Genomic DNA, 13,769 nt, shown 5'->3' with positions numbered 1-13,769 from the left:
GCAAATCTTCGACCTGTTCTGAAATATATAATTCAATTCCATCTATGTTATACTTTACGTTTTGTTTAGCTTTCCTTTTATTCCAAACTTTCAGTCCTGTACATTTTGTGGCATTCAATCCTAACGATGAAATATATCACTCACATTAACGATTCTAAATTTTTAAACGGTGCCGCTATTTTCCTCGCGCAACGCTCTGTATCCCAGCTCTTCATGTTTGCCTCACTTCACGGAACCGGCGGTCATAATCTTATCTACAAAAGTTGAGGCACGTTTTTTGAAAGAAAAGATTAAAAGGTAAAACCGACGAATTGCTTGCCCATGAAGATGACAGCCAGTATACACTTATCTATATTTTAGGGACTTAGAACATTTGCAGGATGTTTCGTAGTAGTTAGGGAGTGTGGTCGCAATCTGAACTACAAAAATTGAACGTCGAATTTGAAAGGACTGGAAAGCGAAAACGGGGAAATTTTCGTGCAAATGAAGATAGAGCATTAGTTTACCAATAATATATGTGCTGTTATCAAGTTTGTAAGTTTAACATTCCCTGCTGCTGCTACTAAATATGTATTAAATGGGAGGCATGACTTCCGTTCACATTACTGTGATATGTTTGAAATTAACATACTTGAAGCTTGGTTTTCTTATCGTAATTGTCTGTAAGCCTCACGAAAGTAATCATTTATCCCCACCCTCTTTTCTATTCCTGTAGCGAATACCAGATTAAAGCAAGCATGCGGCTTTCCCCACGATTGACTGGGATATCTTCAAGGTACCCCAGAGAAAATTTTCCTTTTCAAGAATTACTGCCCTTGAAACTAAAACCAACAGTATCTGGGAAAGGGGACAGAACTTCAGGTCTGCAGGGTTTTATATAATATTTTTTATAAATACTGCATTATTTGCTCCTAATTATTACGAAGGAGGCGTTTACACTATCTATAACTTTGGATTATCATTTTCTCAATAGATGTAGCATGTTTACAGGAAATGGCAATCCTATTTGCCTGTTTCAAAAAGAATGAGTTCAACCAGGCTCTATGTGCCAACGAAGTACAGACCTTCAACAAATGCTATAAAAGTTTTGTGGTAAGTTTCTAACTGTATTGTAGTAATAGTTTTATGCCCAGTGTTTAAGAAATCCTTGGCACTGCAATGGGCACGCCGCAAGGCATCGTGCAACACTAGGGTCATTCCACATCTTTACGTACAGGCCATCGAACTTGCCATCTCAGATTTTTATCTATTTTACAACTATTGGGAACCGTATGCGGTTCTTCTTACAACCACCCAGTTTTACCAACTTTCGGGAAAGTTTACAAGCATTCTAACAGCCAATTAGAAGATTTGTGAAAAATGATTTCGGGGTGTAGTAGCTTTAACGAACCTTATCTCCTAGCATAAATGTAAGAATACAGTAACATTTTTCTAATGCTCTTGGAAGACCATTATTTATTATGAAAATGGCATGCAGCATAGAATGACGACAAATTCTATAAAGGTGAAAGTAAATTTCAGTTAAAAAATTAGTGGAATTGAATTATTTTTTTCGCCACGATCACCATTATGGAAATATTTGTTGCCTGGAATAATGTGAATGTACCTGTTTTCAGGCATTAAATTTTCAGGGAGGAATATTTCCATCTGATCAATATGTTTGTGTATCTTCCAATACGTGGCTTCAGTTTTATTATGAAAAGATAATTACCTCTTTTTGAGAATAATTATTCCGGGGGAGTTTGAGGAATGTGCATTTTGACCGATGTGTGACGTGGAGAAAATAATGTTTAATGCAGAATTATAAAAGGTAGAGATCATTCGCCTTGACTGGGAAGAGGTATACGCTTTAAAATGTCTGCATTTTATTGCATATTGGCAAAGGCCTCAGTTATATGTTATTTTTGTAGAATCTCCCCCAGTTCTTTGATTATATTTTTAATGTTACCAAAATAATGGATGGGTAGAGAGTAAAACTTTGAAAATACTCATAAACATGCCCCTGTTTTGTTAGTTTTGCTTGCTATTTTCTTATTTGACTTTTGGGGGGAGGGTGTGGTGAACGCATCTTGAAAATGTACAAGAAGTGCTGGCAAATTGCAAATCGGAATGCTCATCGATCATGCTCACACCTTATTCTCACTCTTCAATGATTTTACTTTTCATTTCAACTGTTATGTTTATTCTCTTATGACTGTCTTCTTGCAGCTTCTTCTTCATTGAGATTTATTTAAGTATGCACTAAATATTATTAACCTTTGCCCAGAAAATTCACAAATAAGATATATGTCTGAGCACAATTTGGGTAAAATGTGATCATGAGCAGCACTAAGATGCCAGCCATACAAGAAGAGATAAGCACAAACTGCAGCAATATTTTTTCTTTTAAGGTAATCTACCGGTTAAGGTAGGTTTTTGGATGGACACAACTACCAAACAAACATTTTATTACTCCCAACAAAACACAAAATCCATCATCCTCCTCTATATCAGGTCCCTCTTCATCTCTGAGTACTTTCTTCCTCCCCTCATCCCGTCCAACATCCCTATCCTGTTCCTTCCCTTTCCTCGTTTGCCTAACATTCTCCCCTCAATTACAGTCTTCAACATCCCACTGCTGGTCCATACCCCCTTCATCCACTTTTTCTGCCTCCATAGGATTTCTCCCATCAAACCCCTCTCTTCGCCCACCATACCAAGTACTTCCTCGTTTGTTGTCTTCTCTGTCCGATTCACCTTCTCCATTCTTCTCCACACCCACATTTCAAAAGCTTCCAGTCTACGTCTATCCTCCTGCTTCAATGACCACTATATCAGGTCCCTCTTCATCTCTGAGTACTTTCTTCCTCCCTTCATCCCGTCCAACATCCCTATCCTGTTCCTTCCCTTTCCTCGTTTGCCTAACATTCTCCCCTCAATTACAGTCTTCAACATCCCACTGCTGGTCCATACCCCCTTCATCCACTTTTTCTGCCTCCATAGGATTTCTCCCAACAAACCCCTCTCTTCGCCCACCATACCAAGTACTTCCTCGTTTGTTGTCTTCTCTGTCCGATTCACCTTCTCCATTCTTCTCCACACCCACATTTCAAAAGCTTCCAGTCTACGTCTATCCTCCTGCTTCAATGACCACGTTTCCGCTCCGTACATAGCTACGCTCCACATCAAAGTTTTTACGAGTCTTTTCTTAATATCCTTACTCAACGTCCCCGTCATCAACTCTCTCCTCCTTGTGAAAGCCTCTTTGCCTAGCGCAATTCTCCTCCTGACATCCCTACTAATTTTGCCGTGTTGGTCCAAAACACTACCGAGATACGTAAATTGTTCTACCTGCTCTTGTTTTTGCCTTCCTATTTTAATGTTTAGCTTAGCCTCATTCTTTCTAGAAAATCGCATAACCTTTGTTTTATTAATATTGATTTTCATCCCATACCTGTCGCACTGAATTTCCAATTCACTAAGCAATGCTTGCAACCCCTTGGCTGACTGACAAACTAAAGCTTGATAATCAGGAAACCTAACTGATTTCACGCATTCCCCGCCCACTTCCATTCCTACCTCCAGTTCTTCCCGTGCCTCTTTAATCATTTCCTCTGCATACAGGTTGAACAGCAACGGTGATAATGGGCAACCCTGCCGTACACCTCTTCCTAACACTGCCCAACCGGACTCCCCGTTCCCCACTCGCACCTAAGCAGTCTGAGACATGAACAGGTTGCGGATTAGCCTCCTTTCCCTCCAATCTATTCCAATTTTCTGAAATATACTCATTAGTTTTTCCCATTTCACTCTATCAAACGCTTTTTCGAAATCTACGAAACACGCAAATACCTCCTGGTTGTATTCTATATTCCTCTCGATTAATAATCTCATTACTGCAATGGCATCACGCGTACCTCTGTCCTTCCTAAACCCAAACTGATCATCCCCTAAGTAATCTTTTGCCCTACTCTCTGTCCTTTTGTTTATGTTCCTCAGAACAACTTTAGCTGCGTGGGATATTAAACTAATTGTCCTGTAGTCCTCACATGACTTGGCCTTTACCTTTTTCGTAATAGGAACTAAAACTGATCTCACGAAGTCTTCCGGCCAGAGTCCCTCCTCATAAATACTACGGATCAGCCCATATAGCCTCTTCCTCCCATATTTTCCTAAGCATTTTAAAAGTTCCACGGGAATGTCATCCACCCCAACAGCCTTACTTAGTTTCATCTCCCTTAATGCCCTTTCTATCTCATTGTCTAGTATGCCTGGACCTAAGCTATCTTCCTCTACGTCATGTTCCTTTTCAATGTCTAACTTTGTTGGTCTCAGCTCTTTACTATACAGTTCTTCTACATATTCCTTCCATCTCTCTTGGATCTTTCCTGTGTCAACTATTACCTTACCTGCCTTATCTCTAACAGCTATTGTTGATTTCCCTTTCTTACTTCCTGATGAAGATTTAACTTTACCGTACAGCGCACCGATTTCACCCTTCCTCTGCAGACTTTCCATATCCTCGCACTGCGTCTTCCACCATGATTCCTTTGCTTTATTTGTTGCCCGCCTCAATTTATTGTTCAATTTTTTGTACTTCATTTTGCCTAATTCTGTATTGACATTCTTCCATTTTCGCCGCTCATCCATCTTTGTAATCATCTCATCCGTGATCCATGGTTTCCTAGTCCCTTTAGCGTTAACGGTTCCAATAGTGTCTTTTGCAGCTTTAGACAACCCTTTTTTGATCATTTCCCATTTTTCTTCGATAGTAATAAGCCCTTTACCATCCTCCATTATTTTCTCTACCGCCTGTTTGTATTCCTTCCTTTTCAACCAATTTAATGCTTCTACATTCCATTTTCTAACTCGCCGCCCCTGCCTTATCTTTTTGAAACGTACGCTACATTTCATAACAACTAAATTGTGGTCTGAGTCCGCATCCGCTCCCGGAAAGCTGTGCGAATTTATCACACTGTTCCTAAACCTGTGTCTAACCAGGATATAATCTAGCTGATATCTTCCTGAGTCACCTGGCATTTTCCATGTATAACTGCGTCTTTTGTGGTGTCTAAACCAAGTGTTGGTGATGAGTAACCCCTGTCTCCTGCAAAACTCAACTGCTTTCTCCCCGCGGTCCTTCCTCATGCCTAAACCTCACCACCATCTCTTGCTTCGCCTACCGTCGCATTCCATTCCCCCATCACTATCAAATGTTTCCCTGCAGGGACACACGCGATTATGTCCTCTAACTGATCGTATATCCTATCGACCTCTTCTTCCTTATGGTTACTCGGTGGCATGTATACCTGAATAATAACCCAGTTTGTCGGTTCTGCTTTTATGTCTACTAGTAGTATTCTATCCGTTACCTGATCTATGTTGACTACGCTTCTTCCTACCTCTTCATTTAATACTATGGAAACCCCTCGTTGGCTCTCGTCCCCGCCGCTGTATATTATTCTATACTTATCGCTCCAGTAATCCCCGCTATCTTTACATCTCTCCTCGTATAGACCTAAAATATCTATATTTCCCCTGCCCATCTCTCTCTTAACATTCTCCAATTTCCCTGTCCTCATCATTGTCCTAACATTCCACGTTCCTATTCTAACTAATTTGGTCTTCTTCCCCTGCGTCTTCTGTCCTGCTGCTGCTGGTTTTCCCTTGCTAGGGTTTCGGGGGATGACGACCGCGGAAGCCTTGCCTCCCCCACTGCCGGGCACGACACACGGCCAATTGGGTCGAGCCCCGTAGTTGCCAGGATTCAAAATATCTGTATGGTCCATAATGTTAATTTTGGGAATGATAATTGAGATGGTTTCCCGTTGCCTTCCTCAATAGTGTTTTTAACGTGACACCATCACTTACTGGCCGCCCCACTGGGGTCAGACGCCATTGCAGCCGCCTCACTGAGGAGCAGACGCTGCGTGGACTACCTTTCGTCTGGCTCCTAACCTTTGACCTATCTGGCAGGGGTGACCCTACCAGGAGCAATAATTATTACTTCCGCCAGCACAGCTCTAGGGGTCATCGGAACACACAAGCCCTTCCACCCCGTCAAGGTTGCAGTCGGGGGAGGGTGAAGCAATATGCACACAATATTTAAGGGAATCCCTCTCTCTTAATCATTAGTTTTTGAAAATTCACTTTTGAAGCTAGTAATTTTTGGCCAAAATATTTTTGCTCATGATGTGCATTACTTGCTGTGTGAGTTGCTTGTTTAGTGAGGTTTTTAAGCTGAGTGTTAACCAGCATATTCTAATGAGGCCTAACCACGAAAGATAATATTTCTCTTTGACCTTTTCATCACATTTATCCAGTACTCTTCTGATGAATCCTAATTTATTGTTAGCTTGTACACATATTCCCCGTACATGTTTCACCCAGGAGAGGTCGTGAGTGAGGGCAACGCCCTCAAGTATTTAATAGAGTCTACACTTTCCATTTCGGTGTTCCTGATGCTGTTGGCATTCAGGAGGGAATCGCTCTTTTTTCAAAAATTCATTACTGAGCACTTTCTCAAGCCTGATTCTAATTGCCAAGTGTAGGACCAACATGGTATAGCATTAAGGTCATCTGATAAAGCTGCTGTGTTCTCATGATCGTGGATATCATGGTAAATCACTTCATCATTAGCAAATTAATGTATCTTACTAGTGACCACAGAGTCAATGTTATAAAGGTAAAGAAGCAATGAAAGATGTTTTATAATATTTCCCTGGAGGACACCTGAAGTGATTTCGGCTGCATTTGAGCTAACTCCATTTATCACTGTCTTTGTACTTGACCATTCAGTCTTTAATCCAACCCAGGATATTGTTATCTATGCTGCATGCTTTTAGCTTTGTGGGTAGTTTGCTGTGTCGTGCTTTGTCAAAAGCTTTCTTAAAATATAGAAAAATAGCCATCACTGCAAGATTGCATTCTCCTGAAATAAGATCTTTCCAATTCTCAATCTGGTTTCCGACGGACAGATCCATGACCAACCATCTGGTGCAAACAAAGTTTATTCGGGAAGCTTTCCTATTATGCCAGAGCATCATTGCTGTTTTTATCGACCCAGAGAAACTAGTGACAGAGTGTAGAGACAAAAAATTAAATACTTGGCACTGGTGGGGTTTTGGGGGAAATATAGTATGGTCATTTTTGTGAAAAAATTTAAGATACCCCTCCGGTAAAGTCGGAATAGTTTAGATTGTTTGTTCAGGAGAATGGGTTACCCTTGGGCTCCATACTGGGTGTCACCCCAGTTGCCATTGCAATCAATGGCATGATGGACCGAATCAAGGCGATAGTCTCGCCCTTTGTGGCGATCTCACTATTTTCTGTTAGTCCAGACTTTCCAGTGCCTCTGGGCAAGTCCACTCCAAACAAATTGGAAGACTTGGCACATACTAATAGGTTCTGCTTCTTCACTGAGAAAACCAAATGCGTTCACTTCCATCAGCTTTGCGGTCACGATGTCCCACTGGCACTGCATATGAATGGTAGAAATATCCTCTTTGGGGAATCCATTTGCTTCCTAGGAATGGTCCTGGATTGCAGACTGAATTTGAAAGAGCATATCTGGGTATTGAAGGAAAATATTTGAAAGATTTTAAGCCTCACTGCATAGGAAGCAGACCGTTCTACCATGCTTTTACTATGCCGTGCTTTGGTGTTTTCCAAATTAGAGTTTGGCTCTCTTGTATACTCTCCCGGGAGAGAGTCAGTCGTATGTATGACCTTTGACCAGAGTTCACAATCTGGCTTTTTTGTGGCCTGTGGCACTTTCAAGACCAGCCGAGCATAGACGAGGTTTATTCACAAAGTATTGGGATAAGTCTCTCAAAAAGAGATTCATTTCAGATATTGCTTCTTTGCCTCAAAATTTTTCAAAGTGAATCCCTTGAGTGTCGACACGCACTCCTCGACTCGAAGGCGACTTCCGGAAGGTCCATTAGGATATGCGTGCAGACATTTTAACGACACTTGAGGTCTCGTAGGTGGTGTCCCATGAGGAAGGATTTCACTTTTTGGAATGGGAAATAGTCTTCTGGAGCCAAGTCGCGACTGCAAGGGGGTCGGGGAATGGTCGCAATGCCATTCGCAGAAGGCCTTTGCGAGCAGACACTCCACTCTACTCTTGGTCGCCCGCCAAGACCTTTGGAACGAGTTCGGCACAGATCTTTCGCATCACCAAATTTTTTGGTGATAACGGTGTGTGCACTGTCATCTCATCAATGCAAATACAACCTGTGATCATGCGCACACTTGCCCGACAGTCTTAATTCAACACTTCTTGCACGCATTGCACATCATTGGTTTCTAGCATCGATGGCCTTTCAGCGCTTGGCTCGTCCTCCGCACCGTCTCGGCCATCTTTAAAGAGCTTGTGCCACTTCAAAACTTCAGTATGTGACGTGATTTTATCCTGGAACACTTGACAGATCATCCTCAAAGTCTCTGCACCTGATTTCCCTTGGTCCTACGCAAAGTTTGATGGCGTCTCGTTGCTCAATCGTTTGCTGCATTTTGCACCGAGTCACTGGACAGGGGTCCACTAAAAAACACAAATCTAGCCTGAACAAATACTCACAGGCACTTGAAACACGTTGGAGGTCAGACCCCCTGGCACCGAACCTGCGCCCTGCAAGCCCATTGTGATGTACAATCACATCAGGACAAAATAATTGTTCCATATACTGTATGTACATAACATGTACATTATGACTAAGGGAACCATCGTTGGCAACCCCCAGAAACTTTCTGATGACTGAATATGCTTGATAAGTGTTATCCGTGACCAACCATCCATGATTTAATATTCTTTTCAATCCGTGGTTCTTGGACTTGTTTTACAGATGGAGAAGGTATACTAGGCCCCTCGCTGTTCATTTTAATAATCTTATCCGCGAAGTAAATCTTTCTCTGCCTAAAGTATATCCCGTTTGTTACCACAAATCTCCACTTAGGGTAGCACTGCAGCCTGAGTTGAAGACCATCTCACTTCCACATTCCAAATCATGCAAAACTAATGTGGAGTGCCAACAAATGTTCACACAAAGTGAGCTTTGAAGGCTTTGCCATCAATATAACCCTGCGAGAAATGAAAGGCAATGACTGCTCCTTCGTAATCAGCTCTTGACTTTTCGAGTGCCCTGAAATCCATTTCTGGCTTCTCCCCAGCCCACCCTTTAGTCCAGGAGATACACTCCACCCTTCATCCGAGGGGTGGCAAAGTATGCTTTCTGTGGATCCCTGGACACAGGAATTGCTGGAAATGTAAAAGCCAATGCAGCAGAAGCAAAAGGAGCCCCAAATGTATACGACACTGATTCAATGTTGGTACCGGTGGACACTCTCAGGGTGGCACTGCGCAACTCGGTCCTAAAGCAATGGTGGGATGCGTGGCTCAATGTCACAAGTATGAACTTCTGAGGGATGAAGTCAGTGGCATCGGCACCACCCTCATCCATCAGGAAGAACTGGAGGTAAAGAGCCAAAAGTCAATGCCCTATCCTCGGGTTTGATTACGCACCTGAGGATATGGCATCATGCCCTGGACAGGGGGAAGCAACGGGCTTGCTGTGAAGGGTGAGACCTGCCCCTGACAGCGAACCATATCCTGGAACAATGCGACAAACACGAGAGGGGAAGAGACACTTGTAAAATAGAGGGTGATTTGGGTAATCACAGTATTTTCCCATAGATAACGCGCATGTTATCTATTCCGAATGGTTTGATTGATCAAATAAAATGACGATGCGTGTTATGTAATGACATTTGAAAAAAGTCCATCATTTACATACCTATGCACGCAATAATTTCAAGAAGAGTCTTGCAAAATAAATTAGTCTGGAAGCATGCCTTTCTAATTGCATTCCATTTTATACATATGCTCATGTATATTCAGATGCGCAGAATCTTTACACGTTCAAGATAACTATGAAGCCCTGGGCGCGCGGTATCCATACAAATTCATGACAACTACATAGTTCTGGGTGCGCGTTATGCGTAAGGCGTTTATCGATGGGAAAATTCGGTACTTTAGGGGAGGACCCTTATTTCTTAAACATTTTAAGAATGATAAAAAATTTAAAACTTATTAAGAGAAACTGGCCTTGGAGGAAAACTATAGTTTTGGTATCCTTTTTTAATGGGTTATTTGTTTTAAATATTTATGCATGAATTAATTTATCTATTTATGAAAAGGTTGATAACCCATGTGACAGTGTTGCAAAATGACCTTAGCTGTCGACGCTACCCAATCATAATACTACTACTACTACAATTATTGATAAGCTTACCCTACGAAGATGCATGCCTGTGGACCGGGCAGTGATCGGAGAAAGGAGGATTTAGTTGATGGAGAAAGAAATTTTGGAAACTCAAAATGGGGGTTTTTCAGCCTGAGGTTACCTGAATATGGGTGTGGAATCAGATGTGTGAAAGAGTGGGAAGTGTTTATTTTGGGTTTCACACTCTAAATTTGCACGTGATGTGTTTCCCACAGGACGCCAAGCAGAAAAAGAAGGAAATGGAGAGGAAGGGAGACTTGAATCCGGGAGCCAAGAAGCTGACCCACAAGCAGATTAACCAGCTGATGAAGAGGTTCCCAACGTGAAGAGCTCTGGTGCTCATCATAGAATGCATAGAACCTCGTGTACATAGCACAGGCTGGTGCCTCAAAACTGAAGCACTCTGTTATTTCATCAAAGATGTACAATAAAAGTGTTTCCTCCCATCACATTCTTGTGTCAATGAAGGATACTTGGATAAAATTACAGAAGTTGACCAATTACTGTCATTCGGTGTCAACTTATGTATAAAACCAGCAAATGGCAATACTAATGAGCATTTGACAAGGAAATTGAATTCAAAAGACTAGTTATTTGTTGCTTGTGTCATTCAGGTCGGGGATTGTCAGATATACTGATTAGCGAGTTAGGTGAATGCATTGGTGTTAGTTTTGGGCTTCCCAGGAAGAAGATGTACTTCCTTCAATTCCACATTAGCATGCGACACGGGAGATTACAGTTTATTTATTATGTACTTGTATGACTTGCAAATTGTCAATCTTCATATGTGTACCCTGTGTACATCTGCTGCCAAAGGGCTGATGTGTGCCATTACAAATTCAACCTCCCACCTGATCATGGGGCGACAGTGGCTGAGGACCAGGTCATTTGGTGTATACATTTCAGTGCATGGGTGACGGCAACCCACCAGAATATCGCAGGCACCCTTCCAAGGTTGTATATATTTTCTCTGAGGAGCTCGTATATTATGCATATGGTTAGGCACATATTTAGGAACGGCCGGATCAATTTGCACAGTTTCTAAGGAGCGGTTGTGGCCTCAGATCACAATTTAGTAGTCATGAGGTGTAGCGTCTGTTTGAGAAAGATAAGGCAGGGGATGTAGGAGCATTGACTAGAATGGCAGGGAAGGAGTTTGAGCAGGCTGCAGAGAAAATCATTATTGAGGAAAGGGAAAGGTTCTCTTGAATAAAAATGGAAATATGTCGGAAAAGGGATATCGAAAGCCGCACAAGAAACAATGGACTATCAATGGGAAAAGGACAAGGAAGCCACAGATGAGATGATATGAAAGATAGATGAGAGAAGGAAATGGAAGAATGTAATCACAGAGAAAAGTAGAAGGAAGTACAAAGAGTTAAATTATAAATTGAAATGGGTAATAAATACAGCTAAAAAAGCATGGTGGAAGAGGCAGTGAGAGGATATGGTAAGTTTGCAGAGAAAGGGAGAAATTTGTGTGCTATACTAGAAGGTTATATCACTACAGGGAAGTAAGAAGGGAAGATATGTGCTTAAAGTTAGAGATAAGTTGGGTTAGATAATAGTTGATACAGAAAAGATCCAAGAGAGATGGAAGGAATAAATAGAAGAACTGCATGGTAACGAACTCACGCCGACAAGGTTAGACATGGGAGGAGAACATGCGGCAGATGAAGATAGCTTAGATCCAGGCATACTCGGTGATGAGATTGAAAGGGCATTAATGGGGATGAAACTAAATAAGGCCATGTGGGTAGACAACATTCCTGTGGAACTGCTGAGAGGTTTAGGAAAATGTGGGAGGAGTAGTCTATATGGACAATATTGATAGCATCTAGGAGGAGGAATCTGGCCAGAAGACTTTATGAGATCATTGCTATTCCTATTCTGAAAAAGGTAAAGGCTACATCATGTAAGGACTACAGAACAATGAGGTTGATTTCGCACGCAGCTGAAGTGGTTAACAGAATCATCAACATAAGAATGGAGAGTAAGGCAAATGATTACTTAAGGGGTGACCAGTTAGGGTTTAGGAAGGGGAGAGGTACGCATGATGTCATTGCAGTATAGAGATCACTAATAGAGAGGAATATAGAATACAATCAGGATGTATTTGCCTGTTTTGTAGACTTTGAAAAGGGATTTTATGGAGTCAATTCGGAAAAACTAATGAGTATATTGCAGAAATCTCATAGGGACGAAGGGCTGATCCCCAAGCTGTGCATGTCTCAGACTGCTAAGGTGCGAGTGGTGGACAGAGTGTCAGGATGGGCAGTGTTAGGAAGAAGTGTGAGGCAGGGTTGCCCATTATCACATGTACTGTACATGTGCTTGTATTGTTCAATGCATATATGTGGAGGAAATGATTAAAGAGGCATGGGAAGAACCGGAGATTGGAATGAAAGTCAGCGGGGAATTCATTAAATGAGTTAGGTTTGCTGATGATCAAGCTCTAGTTTTTCATGAGGGTAAAGAAAGAAACTTTGTACTTCCACATAAAGATTTAATATTTCACAACCATGGTTTTAATGCTCTGCATCATCATCAGGTGGTTTTTACCCTCATCATGAAGGAATTCTGCAAAGTTAAACCTGAAACTGTTATGTTGATCTAGTTTGTCAGTTAGCCAAGGGGTTGCAATCATTGCTGAGTGAATTGAAAATTCAATGTGATAACTTAGGGATGAGATCCAAATAGAAATAAAACAATAGTAATACATTTTTCCAGAAAGTGAAAGGCTAACCTTAAAATTAAATGGCAGAGCAAAAAACTAGGGCAGGTGAAAAATTTTACGTATATTGGAAGTGTTTTGGGCCAAATCGGTCAAAGTAATGGGGATATCAGGAGAAGAGTTGCATTAGGCATAGAAGCTTTCACAAGGAGGATGAAATTGATGACTGGGGCATTGAGTGAGGACCATAAGGTAAGGCTCGTTAAAACTTTGAAATGGAGCGTAGTTGTGTATTGCGAGGAAACATGGTCACTGAAGCACGATGATAGACATGGATTGGAGGCTTTTGAAAGGTGGTTCTAGAGAGGGTGAAGTGGACAGAAAGAAGCACAAGAAAGAAAGTGCTGGGTATGGTGGGCAAGGAGAGGGGATTGTTGGGAGATATCATAAGGAGACGGGAAAAATGGATGCAGAGCATTTTGATCTGCAGTGAGATTTTGGATACTGTGATTGTGGGGAGAATGTTAGGTTAACAAGGAAGGGCTAGGAATAGGATAGGGATGTAGGATGGAATGAAGGGAGGAAAAAGTATACAGATGTGAAGAGGGGCTTGTGGTAGAGAATGATGTTCGGCTGTGCTTTGATAGGACAGACAAGATAGTTGTCCACCCAAAGCTACCTTAACAACTACAGTACCGATTTAAAAAAATATATGCTGAAGTCTTCCATGTATGGGCAAAAATGGCCTCCCCCGATCTCCACTTATTGCCACCAGCCTTCTGGGAAGGATTCCAAAATGCGTTCTTAAATGTGTCAAGTGTTTTCGATACTTC

General features: G+C 41.7%; 1 protein-coding gene across 1 annotated transcript; it reads left to right on the top strand.

Annotated features, from left to right (window-relative positions):
* The first annotated feature begins 348 nt into the window (after positions 1 to 348).
* Positions 349 to 10,711, top strand: LOC139689583 (small ribosomal subunit protein mS37). Its single transcript, XM_071586746.1, has 4 exons — positions 349 to 534; positions 716 to 861; positions 974 to 1,092; positions 10,478 to 10,711. Exons 2-4 carry the CDS (start codon positions 738 to 740, stop codon positions 10,586 to 10,588), a joined length of 354 nt encoding a protein of 117 aa, XP_071442847.1. The 5' UTR covers positions 349 to 534; positions 716 to 737; the 3' UTR covers positions 10,589 to 10,711.
* The last annotated feature ends 3,058 nt before the right edge of the window (positions 10,712 to 13,769 follow it).

Source organism: Hetaerina americana, unplaced genomic scaffold, assembly GCF_022747635.1.
Source record: "Hetaerina americana unplaced genomic scaffold, ioHetAmer1.1.p SCAF_25, whole genome shotgun sequence".
Classification (NCBI taxonomy): domain Eukaryota; kingdom Metazoa; phylum Arthropoda; class Insecta; order Odonata; family Calopterygidae; genus Hetaerina; species Hetaerina americana.
The sequence above is the reverse complement of the archived record's forward strand: the minus strand, read 5'-3'. Positions and strand labels throughout refer to the sequence as shown.